Genomic DNA, 13,075 nt, shown 5'->3' on the forward strand with positions numbered 1-13,075 from the left:
ATCTGAGATAGAGGGTTAATCAGAAGATACGAATGCTCTAGGCAGGAATAAAAGCAACAACAGCTGATTCATAGCTAAGTCATTTAAAACACCCAACACAAACATCGAGTACACAGGACGTGTTCTGCAGTTCAGAGGCACGTTCAATGAATATGTTCTGAGCTCCGCTAGTGGGCACGTATAGAATATTCGTCACTTGCCACACCTTTGGCCCGTGCCCAGACACTGGCGGTATTTCGCCTCGTTGTCGGGCTCGGAGACCGCCAGCAGTGGGGCACAGACGGTGGACGGTCCCAGTCGGTGACCTGACCTCGCCCGAGGCTGTCCCGGGTCAGTCCTCTGGTGGTGGAGGGTCCAGACGAGGCGCAAACGGCCGCGAGTGCTGGTTTGTGCCGGGACGGCCGAACGGGCTGGGCGTGTGTGCAACTCTAACGTGTGGCATCGGGAGGCTGTCAGCTCTGGCTTTGTGAGCCCTTTGCGAGAGCTTCGCCGAGTGGGTGAGATGGAAAAAGAAGACCTTGCAAAGTGAGTCCGCGCCTAGTAGAGCTGTAAGCTTGCGTGCATTGATTATGTATGTAAGTACGTAGATTCTCACACACGGTAGATAAGTGCTAACCGTCTGCGATGTGCCTCCAGATTCGGTGCGGCGCTGTGCATTCCGGCTGTAAATGATAAGTTTTTTTCTTATCGAGTAGCTTTCACAATCCCCTCTTATCGCAACCTATGCCTTACAGACGCCCATCTTCTCCCATCCGCACTGGAGGACCGTGTAACGTAAATGCACTGCACTGCACTGCTTTCAGCATCACGCCTTACAAGCCAGTAGATATGAACGATATCGACTCATGCCTCATGTTCTACGGACTTAACTTCATCCCTCGCCTCTCCCCCCACCGATGGCCGTGCCAGTGTCATAACAGGAGCATGTCACGCGCTGAGGCCCTCTCTTCCATCCAACAGCTGACCACCGCTGAAAGTGTCACGTGCCAAAGGCTCACTGGTTATTTCCAGGTCTGTCTGGCTTATCCGTCTACCGAAGTCCGTGCGACATTTCTTGCATCACCACCGTACTACGAACAAGCTATCCATGAGATGACCCATGTTCGAAGCTTTCCGCGGTCCATAACCGAATCGGTTCAGATGCAACGCGACATGTTTCGTCTCGGCGAGCACAAATATCTCCACACTTGGACAAACTTGGGGTATGCGACTGCCTTCGCCGAATCATTACCACGTGGGGCTCGACCGGGGTAGGCGAAACCATGTGGGTGAACAGCCAGCAGGAACCGCACTAGGGCCCATCGATCCATATCGACTGACCGAGCAGCCCTGTAAACTGCACAGTCGGTGACCGTTCCTATCTCGCCCATCCGTATTACAGTGAGTGCACGCCCTGTACATACTCCGCCTCTGCACAATCACGGACCGGTTCTGCCCCGCCCCTCTCATGGGACGGTGAACTGAACGCCCCTTTCACCCCGCCGCGACGGTGGGACTTCGGCGTTCGATTACGATCCTGCCGTTTCCTGCAACCAACCGTCGTAGCAGCTGCTGTCTCTGCATTTACGTCGTACCGCGGTCTGATGTAAAGATGACGAAAGTCCGAGCAGGAGCTGGCAAGACTCGGCGCCGGCGCAGTCATCACCTGACCCCCCCCCCCCCCCGGGCAGCCGTCATTGGTCGATTCCTGTCGGCGGCAGTGCCGCACGTCCAGGGGAACGTCCAAACACGTGGTCGGGGGCGCGGTCATGATTTGGCTAGGTCAGCATCCTCACGGGGAGGGGAGGGAAGGTCATCTGACACACTGGGTGTGACTGTGAGGGGAAGGTACTGCCATTAGTATTGGCAAGCTACTGAGACTCGAACTGGATTGAACCTGATCTGACACCGTGCTAAACTAGTATTTCAATGTGCCGCCATGGACTTTTTCGTCTACTGCGGAGAGTTCTATTCAAGTAGCCGGCTGCCTTCTCCATTCCATAAAATTCCGGCACGCTGAGCCTGAGAAATGAGAGGACTCGGCACGTACCGTTTTTTACGGCTGGTAGTTGGTCCCATGCTTGTGTGAGCGTATGTTGTCATACACTGCAAACAGCACCGTCCGGAAAGCCCCAGGTGTTCCCGTTGATAACTCCCACCTGCTCATACCCTCCCCTCTCCCACCCTTCATGCCCATCTGTTTGTCGGCTAGGCCGGCGTGGGCCGTCACAGGCGACAACCGACCGCTTGTGTGGCCATCCCCTCCCTCTCCCCCCTCGCGAGTGATTGCTGCGTTGGATGGGATAGGGTCGATATGATAACAAACGCGTACCCATACTCACATTTCGGTTGTAGCTCGATAGGTTATGCTGAAAATTTAATCGATTATTTTCTGTAAAGTTCATGCAAATTCATACGTGCGCGTCACGCAAGCGCAATTCTTCGCATATTGGGCGACAAACCAGACAGTTCCAGTTGTAACCGGTTACGTTCGCTCAAGCGCACTTCACCTGATGGTCGGGTGTGATACATGGACCACATTCCGGCCTTCCCATCACTACTTTACTATGCATCGGTCAATTCGCATATTATGCAGAGCAGCGAGCACATCATCCACGCTCCCAGCTCACGCCTCTCTGCCCCTCTCTCCATATAACTGTCCCTCTCCGACCGGTGACCCAACCAGTTCTCTCTCCACCAATCACCGCCCCCGCCGGCCGACCGATGACGCTCTGCGCGTATGTCGTCATCCGATGACGTCACCACCCCCTATCGATCCAAGCCGACGAGGGGCACGAGCAGCGTCGGTACCGTCCCAGTCCGCGTCGGGAGTCGCCGAGGGTCGAGCGCGGGGCGCGGGTCCGACGTTAGCACAGAGCAGAGGCCGGCTGTCGCCTGCGTCGGTGACCGGGTCAGCTGCACCTGTCTCTCCCCCGAACGGCCGCCAACCATGGCCGAATCCCAGTACGACTCGCTGCCCCTCAGGGAAGGAGGCGGCGCCGCCGACAAGAAGGATGACGACAGCAAGGGCGTCAAGCTGCAGGCCAAGATGAGTCTGCTCAATGGAATCACGGTGAGTTGGATGGGGGCTTATGGGTGGATTGAGCGAGGGAAGATGCTTGGGAAAATGAACGGTAGTTTCGCCATAATTTAGTTTATATTTTGCATAGCAATATATAGGAATTGAACGTATATTTATTGCACATAATTAAGCGCAAAAATATTTGCGATACCGAAAGATATCGGACATCGCCACATTGGTGCTGTTGACGTTCATGATTTACCTCACATCTTCCCCTCATCGGGCGTCAATTGTCAGCCGAATGTACCTAAACCCTGTCATCAGGCCAGGATGAGCTTCATTGTACTCACATAGACATAACTCATTTCTTCTTTACATATATCCGTTTCGTGCTCGGTTGATGAATTATCTTCAATGAAATGTCGTTATTTCGCTAGCTACGAACCACGCAAATATTTTTTTCGATTATATTTAGCTCAAGTATGACCCCGAAAAGGGCAGAATGTGATTATTTTCTCTTCAGTCTTCCCAATCTTCTAAAGAGATATATTCAATCATATGTGAAAAGAAATGAAGCCTGCATGCTTATAAATGCACTATGCTATAAAATTGTACATCGGTACGCATTAGTATATTTGGAGAGGAAGGAAGTATAATTTTGGATAATTCTGATTGCGAGTTATGTATAAATGTTAGGCGCTGATCGGTGTGAAATGGCTGCAATAACGAAAACGACATTGAAGTCACCAAAAGATCTTATATTGAAAACAATGTAATATTTACTCCAAGTAGTTGCTTCAGCAGATCTTTATTCTAAGAAATATACATTTTCGGTTCTACACCTTGCTGCCATTACGAGCCAAAACATTGCATCCAAATCGTTAAAAAATGTTTTATGACCGAAGGTTCTCATAACTTGCCATGAATGTCACGCGCTGCCATCTAGTGTTATATTCTACTGCCGGCGCTGCATTCTCCGTCATGCTCAGTCGGCCAGACCCGACTTATTTAGACAAATGTCCGGAGTTGACCGACTGGTTTCGGTAGGATACTAAATTCTTAACTTACTAGGACACAGTCTCATAAATATGAAAACTGTATTGCATTTTTAGATTATATTTGTATTGTCCCTCAACAGTGGTTGCCGGTTATACCAATCATTCCTTTTCTACAGACACTTTTCTAGAAATAGCAAAGATTTTATCTGAGTGTTAGCATTTTATCTTAAGTATCTTTTTCATATAATCCGTCATTCGTCAATATTCATGCATTTTATACAGTAGAATCCGCTTAATAAATCCTCAGATAATAAATCCAGCCGCTTATTGTGGCCACTTCAGCTGTTCTCGGATTTTTCTATAGAGGCATAACCAACTCCGGTTGATAAAGTCACCGCTTAATAAATCCAAAACGCCGTGTCACCTACGTGGATTTATTTAGTGGATTCTACTGTAACCACCTTAAACGGTTACCAGGGAAAACTACACACGGAAAATATCTTACTATTTTTTTTATTATTATTCAGGTGTACTATGTGCATACCTAATGTTTGCCACATTGCACGTACAGCATCACGGTCATGCAGCGCCAACTTCTCTATGCCAAAACATCGTCAACCATCGTTTTTCACGCCTCCTGTTATAACTCTCCTTCTCTCCTCCCTTCCTCTCTCCTCACAGGTCATCGTGGGCTCCATCATCGGCTCCGGCATCTTCATCTCGCCGACTGGCGTGCTGGAGAACACGGGCAGCATCAATCTCTCGCTGGTTGTCTGGGTAGCCTCGGGCGTTTTCTCCATGGTGGGCGCCTACTGCTATGCCGAGCTCGGCTGCATGATCAACAAGTCTGGCGCCGACTACGCCTACATTATGGACACCTTCGGCCCCTTCCTGGCGTTCATGCGACTCTGGGTGGAGTGCATGATCGTCCGACCGTGCTCGCAGACGGTCGTGGCTCTGACGTTCTCCGTCTACGCCCTGAAGCCGTTCTACCCGACCTGCGAGCCGCCGTACACCAGCGCTGCGCTCCTGGCTGCCGTCAGCATCTGTGAGTATCGCCAGCGGGAGGGAATAGGGGTAATGGTAGTGGTATTGGTGTGTGGAGTTGGGAGGGAAAAGACCGCAGAATAAGTGGTTTTCAGCGATGGCACAGTAAATGCTCAGGGGTAGTCAAAGCTGCTCTTCACAGATCACATTTATCGAGAAAAAGCGATACGATCTACCGAGGATAAAAACTGTGTAGGAATCCGAATGAAATATAATTTGAAGTACTTAAACAATTCTAAACCATAGGTGAAATGCCCCTTCTTCTTCAACTTCAAAGCAGCTGTCAGAATGTTTCTCCTGCGCGTTTATTTAGTGTTTTACCGCCAGCATTTCGTGATGATCGCGTGAGGATATGCTGGTGACCCGGGGCACATACATTCCATCATACCTCTGGCCTTGAGTGTGCCAGTGCCACCGGCCAATGGGTTCGACACCCTTCAGAATTTGGAGACGATTTCTCGATATGGTCGTCCGATCCACACGATCCAGACAGCAGACTCTGCTGTGCACCATGCAAGAACAGCATGGCCAATGGTCACAGACACGAGTTTGTAACTTATCGGGAAGGAATGGTTCTGAATAAATGCGGACGTTCAGATTGATGGGCTGCTGACGTAGCGTGGCATAAAAGGCTCGTTGAAAGGCAGCCACATGTCCCTTGCAGCGTGCAAAATTGGAAGCATGCCTGCTTAGATTCAGTGGCGTTGCTGACGGTGATATTTGGGGAATGGTTACGCTGGTGACTGCACGAGTGCCAAAAGAAGATTATCGTCAGCCTTGCATGTCGATGAATTAACCCTCAAATAATGAAAGAAAACGAAATTAAAATAGTACAACATTGATAATTTGGTATTTGTTTCAAGGCTGCCTTGTTCAGAAAGTAAAAATTCCACATTTCTGGCTATACGTTTCTGTATTCAACATCAGACCGATGATAAACATTTATGTAAAGCAATCAACAAGTAACAACTAGCAACGGGTAAATATCAGTCTGTATTCCCTATCTTCTCCTATACTTTTGTTTCTCATGACATTTTTTCCGATGACAAAATCTGTGTGCACCACGCGGCATCGAAACATTCATAAATAATAACTTGTTTACGATGCTAAACGTGAAGTTGTTTCATTGTTGTTGAGAACGTTTGTTCCTAATTCCTAAGCAGCATGCATCAGCACTCAGCAGTGTACACATATGTTTTATCATAAGGCAGCCTAACTATTTAGAATCACCAGCGAGATTTTGCGGGCAGTGCACTGGGTAATTTAGAGAACATACACCAATTACACTAATGGCTAACATTTTTACATCACAGCTAATTTACAAGCAAGGAAGACTGATATACACATTCCTGATGCATTTATCTCCCGCCACAAACTTATTGCTCCCCAAGCGCAAACAATTTACACTCTATGACGGTTTTTATCGTAACGAACCCGTCGGTTATACACTTGTGCAATAATGTCTGACGCCTTGCTTACTGCCAGAATAAACTACATCACGGCTTACGGAAAATTCGTCATTAGAACTCCGCAGTGAGTATTTCGACATTTCAACCGTTCTAAAGGATTCCTCGGCCTCGGCATACTTACATTTACTCGCTTACACACACTGAGCCTTCGTGGATAAAATGCTGCCTCAGAAGCTTCCGCGTGGTTGTAGTGAAATAGCACTAGAAATTTTATGTGTCGTGCCGGCCGGCTAAAGTTAAGATCGCCCTCCCAGCACCGACTACCGGACTGGGTTTGCCGAGTCATGCAGGGGTAAAAATAGCCTGGCCGATGCACTGTTGGAGCAGCCAATCCTGTTCAGTGAAGGAATCAACATCCATGGCTGGCTGGCAACGGGAGACCATGGTGTAGGGTTGATAGTTTGCGAATGGAGTGCAGAACGAAAGGAAATACCACTAGATAAAGATAATTTATAGCCTATGAAGACTAGCTTGATGAGAAAAGACCGATGAATGAAATTTGAGAGACTGATATTGAAGTGGGATAGATATGAGTCGGTGATGTGACCTGGCCAGACTTCTTACCTATCGTCTTCTTTTAAATACCGCCTGACGCATTCGAAATAGACAGTTCCAAATTCAGACATGAGGTGCTCCGAGACGAAGGTCGGGGAGGCCGTCTCATGAGACCCGAGACGTTGCCGGGTCTCGTCGAGACGAGCTGAAGATGATACCCGGAACGGGCGCTGCCGCGTCACCTCCGGTATCATATGCCAAGACGGCCGCTGGGGGCCTCGCGCGGTTGGCCGAACTGTCACAGTGGCTCGTGCCGTTGTGTGACCTCTCCAGCCGGGGGCGGCACAGACGAATGACCTCGGGTCGACGCTTCACAGCCCTCCGTAGCTGTCCGGAATGCGAGCGTCGTGTACCGCGGAGGAGGCTGGGAACAAACACTCTCTCGAGCTGATCGCTTCCCGGCTGCCAGAGATAAATTTACATGACACATGAGGCCGGCGGCCGGTCCGATAAATTTACACGGCACGTGACGCCCTCGCGCCCGAGGGACCGGTCCCGTGCTTCCCACTAAGACGGCTGAAGACCGAGAGGGCTGGTCTCGTGCTTCTGCATCGGAGCGGGCAGCGCTGAAGAAGCTTTACTGCCCGCAGCAAGACTGCTGGACACTGTCCATCGTTAATCGATTTGAGGATCTGACAGCTGATTTCCGCCATATCCCCGGCGCCACCTTATTGAGACAGTTGCTCCGACACGCCTATCTTCACCTCGGTATACTGACTGGTCGACAACTGGCGGCTATATCTGCCCCATCGGTTTCTCCGGCTATCTGGGACAACGGGCGAGGGCGTATCCACCCACAGCCTTCCCATTACGCGGGTGTCTGTCTGTCTACTGCAGAGCTGCCGACGCGGCCGGCCGGCCCGCCCCGACATCCGGCTGACTTACATCTCGTCGGATAAAAATACACCCCTGTGACTCGGCCGTTTTTGTGGGTGGAGGCGGCTGTCACGGTTTTTAGCAGTGGGCAGAGGAGTCGGAGCGTCGGTTGTTGCCCGGTCGGCGATCTGGCTCGCCACGGGGTGCAAATAGCTCTCTCAGATGAAATCGATCCGACTTTCTGGGCACAGCGAGAGAGCTGTCACTGCCGTCGGCCAATATTGCCCTTACTCAGCCGCCCATGACCCGGAAATATCGAATTACAATTCCAGCACTGATTGATCAGTGACATTGGTGATGCCGATATCGCTATTGGATGAACACTGAGCAGAACACAAACAAATCGTTCAAAATTAGTTTGCTGCTCTTTGCATGCTGTTTATATTTTATACGCACAAAAATGAGTCAAGACAGTTGTTTTCAATCCTCATGTTCCCCGTTTTCTTTCCTCGCACCTCTTCAGTAGGAAGCTATGACAGCATTGTCCAGGATGATCAATGACATGTGGACTGGCTGGGGAGCTTCTTCATCTGAAACTGGCCGGGACCAGGGCAGCCAGCGGGGGCGGGGGCGGGTGGGGGTCAGTTGGCCCCTTGCCGCCGAAGCCCGTGACGCCGGAGGCACCGCCCGCTCGGCGACCAATCCGGCGCAGTTGGGACCACGTGGTCTGCGCCAGAAATAGAGCGCTCGCGCTGCCGCCGTCGCCGCCGTCGCCGCCGACGGCCATCGACCGACGCGCCGCCGCCGCCCCCACCCTCGTCGCCGCCTCCGCGCGCACTCGTAGCCCTGTGACGTCATCACAACTGCGTCTCTGCGACGATCGCGACGCAGCAGGAACTGCGCCGAAGTGGAGTTGGAAAAATGTGGAAATGATTCTGAATATGATGCAACAAGAAGGATAAAGCCCATATTTGTTGAAACTTGAATTTGTTCACCTTTCGGCTGAAATCACTTCGGTATTGTCATAAAGAAGAAGACTATAGAAATAATGCTTTCGCACAAGCCTGAATAGCTAACCCGGTACTTCTGCGGAATAATTCGAGTGATATTCGCTACCCATAAGATTTTGTTCTGATAGCAATAGATGTTATTATTATTTTTTAATGAGGTTACCAAGAAGTATTCAGCATCCTCGTCGTGGCTTGCTACCCTGCCGTACAAATCTATGAAGGTTCAGGCACGCATCGGAATGTGCTCATCAGAGCTTCCCCAGCCATTACTTCCCGAGGGTCTGTGTTGTCCTGCTCATTGTTATTCAGCCAGCAACACTGACGCCCGGTGTAAAACTGAGGCGTACAACGCGGAGCCGACACGCAGGTTCCGTTCCTTCGTTCAGGCACGAGACCTACACGTCACTCCTTTACATCACACTCTGAAGGTTTATGGCGGCGTCAACTTTTGCACCCTGCTTCAAAGCACGATTCTCCCTGATATGCATGACAATCTGGATGCCGAGCTTTTTGATTATATATTTTGTAATATCACAGGCCCCAATGCAACAACTACCTTTCAATACAACTCGTCGCCATAGACTGCACGCCGAAGGACCGTTCGATCGATGAGCTGTTTTTTTTTTCAGCCGGCGACCTGGCGACCACGGAAATGAGTGCGGTCAGACGTATTCGGGCATTGTTAGGGCAAAATGGGTTTTGTGTGTGTTCGCTTGGCGTATACGAGTGAATCGATCTTCAATCGGAGACAACCGACTCGTATTCGTTGAGGAAAGGTTGTTCGTTCATAATTCACAATTCATATTACTTCATTTTTACTTGTCTATGTACACATGCCAGTCACCCGGCCATGACACTCGTCAAATAAAACGAAGTCAAATCACAGCACACTTTTTGTTTTAGGAAAGTAATTAGCCATGTAGCGTTTCTATAGGTAATCCAGATTTACTTTGCGATTTGTCTCATAATTCGTTAGAGCCCCAATTAATTAAAATGTCACACACAAAAAGGATGTCACTTGGATACTATTAGTGAAGTTTGTTGTTTTGAGAATCACTTATGGCCTGCCTGGCAAGGAATCCATCATAGTAGATGTCCTATGTGATGGTAGATGTCATCCTCTGAAATCTCTGTTCGTGGTGAGCCCACCGGTATTATGTGAGATCGGGAAACGATGGATCGTGTGTCCTGGGATGATGGTAGACGATTTGTCCGTGGAAATAAATATTGGTAGTCGAGGTTCTCATGAAGAGGCGTTGTTAAATGAACTTTGAATTAAAATAAAGTGATACTTGCAGTTGAGCATAGCTTTGAATGCTGGCTTATGTTTATGCATGGATTCAGCCTGGAATAACAAGTTTTGTTCCAAGTGACTTATTGATTTATTGTCTATTGATAACTTAAATTCAGGTAGTTATTTCACGATTAGAATGCGACAACCGCTATTTATATGCAGCATGATTTATTTGGCAGTATTTAATCAATTTCGGGTTCAGAAGTCACGTACGGCTGTAAATGGCAGCCGTAATTGAAGCTGCTGACGTAAATACGACCCTCGATGACCTTTAATTTCAGGACGTGGATTTTCTCTCCGGCACAAACTGAACGTGACTCGATTTCCGAAGAACGTTGAGCGAGACCGTTTATCATGCTTTCGCGCAATACACGTCCCTCCAAGAGGTCTGATCCTAGCTGCTGTATAATTATGTTCTTATCTGCAATGTTATTCCACCCTGGAATATTTCACACTTCTCGTTTGATTGCTAGCAAGGCTGAATAAGTAAACACCAAACATAACGTCAAGCGATTCTTTCAAATATCGTCGAACAAATTCACCCCGCCGGGATCGTATCACACACGAAATACTCTGTCATGAGGTCAGTTAGGATGGCGGCCGTCCCACGGCAGTCAGATGGAATGGTCTGCTCCGTCAGCTGGTGACCAATCGCCATAGCTTATCGCGGCCTGTGCTGACGTCATCGGCCCACTATTCCGCGCACGACGTTCATTACTCGCTAGTATACGAGCTCGGAGCACACAGTGACACCCCCGCCGGTCGGCAGACGGCCCGACAGAGGAGACCCGTGGGAAATAGTCTCTGTTGACTCTGTGCCGCCTTCCGACCGCTGCAGTCCCGCGGGCTGTGTTTAGGGGGACTGTGGGTCGGTGTCGGTCATCTGTCACACCGTAAAGCATCGCTAAGCCGCGCTGATGTCAACAGGGCGCGGAGCCGAGATCCGTTAGCCGGGTAGCGATGAACGCAGCTGCTCCCCGCGCCCGAAAACAAGCAGTTAGCAGCGGCGACTGACGCCGAACACAGCTGGTCTCGAGCGAGTAAATATGTCAGTTGATGAAGCCTGCTGCTCCACGTACTTTTTGTCGGCGACTCAGAGGGGACAAATGAGCTTGCTAGAGGAATTTGCGAATAGTGAGCTTCTTCTATCACACAATGTTACGGAGAAACATCAGCTCGAAATTCGAATGAAACATGTCGCTTAATCCCATTAACAACGGATATTTTGCATTTGAGATGTTACGTCGCGCTGTTTTCGGTGCATATGTGACCTTGTTCACAAGTATACCTAAGTTATGAGTATGCGTCCATTTTGCCAATGAGTAACTGTGTAACAATGCAACGCATTCTTATGAAATAAAAGAAACGGCACTAAACGGCCAGTGTCTTAGCGTCTGAGACGACACAACAAAGAACTACTATGCAAACGGTTCAGTTCCGACTACAAACCCAAATAAGAGCAAAGCACCTTATACCATTAGTCATGTGCTCAATTGGGTTGTAAATCCCTGCACTTTCTGACCATATGTTTTGTTCTTTTCGCAGGCGTGCTGACGTTCGTCAACTGCTACAGCGTGACGTGGGCTACGCGCGTGCAGGACATCTTCACCTTCGCCAAGCTGCTGGCCCTGGTCATTATCATCATCACCGGCATCTACATGCTGGCTCTGGGTCAGTGGCGGTCACTGGGGTCACGGGATCACGGAGTCACGGGTCATTGGGATGGAGGGGTCAAAGGTGAAAGGACATGATCACGGAGTAGGGTCAGGGGACACAGTCGGCGGTTTAATGTGGAACGATTTGTCACTGGAGAGTTATGAATGTCGCAAGTCTTGGCATACCGATCAAGCAGTCGATGCTACCGACTGTTATTCGGGTACGCCTCGGGAGTTTCTAGTTGGCAAACGGGCTAAAAAAGGAACGGAGATCCATCATTCTCCAATGGGCAACGTTTTACGATGTACCTGGAAATTTTGATACACTAGTTAGCATTGGTTAAACTGCGAGTTTGTAATTTGTACGGGACCTCGCCACCTACCCATTTTCAAGAGATAGTCGTGCTTCAACGCAAAAAAGTAGTCGCCAATCTATTCAGTAGCAGTTTCAGGCTTACCAACAAGCTCTACCTCGCAATTATGTTATTGACATATTAACCCTGTTAGTGGCAGGCTCCTGGCTACCCCATATTAGTGGCAGGGGGGGGGGGCTGTTTACGACCCCCCCTTGATATCTCGAGATCTAACCGGCCGATTTTCAAAATTCAAACGGCATTCGATTTGGCTCAACGAGATCTACATTTCTAAAAAAAATTAAAAAGTGTCAATAGGGGGTAGAGGGGGTTAAAACGGGCAAATTTCAGATACATTTTAGACTGTTTATCACGGCCAGGTTACTGAACCAATCTTAACGCAACTTTTGCTGATCGATAGAGAATGAACCAGGAATTCACATGGATCCTAAAAATATGCATTTTCAAAAATCATAGGCGGATACAGATCATTGAGATTGGGGGTACACAAAAAGTATAGTAAATAAGGTTTTTGTTGGTACTGTTTCTAAAAAGGGTGGCAATGGTCTTGTTATGTTACAATTTTCTTATGAGAGAACGACTAAAATTGTATTGGTCATGCATAGGCGGTGTCAGGGCACCTATGTTGGGAGGTAAAAAATAACCCCCCTTTTTGGACGCCTGGATCCGCCTATTATAGCAAAAACGTGTCAAAAGAGGATGCACAATAACTTTGTATATGTTATCACATGATACCTTTCATTCACTGTTCGTAAAACTGGTGCAGCATCGTGATCTTCGCCCAAATGACTCGCTTCACGAATAGGACCCCCCAATTCCCAGTGCTCTGGAGCCGCCCCTGGTAAAGGTATGAACT

General features: G+C 49.1%; 1 protein-coding gene across 5 annotated transcripts in view; it reads left to right on the forward strand.

Moving 5' to 3' along the window:
• Positions 1–269: 269 nt before the first annotated feature.
• Positions 270–13,075, forward strand: part of LOC122392515 (Y+L amino acid transporter 2-like) — a 62,508-nt gene continuing 49,702 nt past the window's right edge. For 3 of the 5 annotated variants that reach the window (XR_006258529.1, XM_043387454.1, XM_043387456.1), the window contains exons 1-3: positions 2,798–3,052; positions 4,681–5,047; positions 11,736–11,861. Coding sequence is in view for 3 of the 5 variants with exons in the window: in XM_043387454.1 (XP_043243389.1) it covers positions 2,930–3,052; positions 4,681–5,047; positions 11,736–11,861 (616 nt within the window). In the remaining 2 variants the exon portion in view is untranslated. Of the gene's footprint in view, positions 526–2,797; positions 3,053–4,680; positions 5,048–11,735; positions 11,862–13,075 lie in introns of those variants that run through there. The other 2 variants (XR_006258530.1, XM_043387455.1) reach the window with 2 other exon arrangements.

The sequence above is a fragment of the Amphibalanus amphitrite genome, unplaced genomic scaffold (genome assembly GCF_019059575.1).
Source record: "Amphibalanus amphitrite isolate SeventyFive unplaced genomic scaffold, NRLGWU_Aamphi_draft 000489F_arrow, whole genome shotgun sequence".
NCBI classification, from domain to species: domain Eukaryota; kingdom Metazoa; phylum Arthropoda; class Thecostraca; order Balanomorpha; family Balanidae; genus Amphibalanus; species Amphibalanus amphitrite.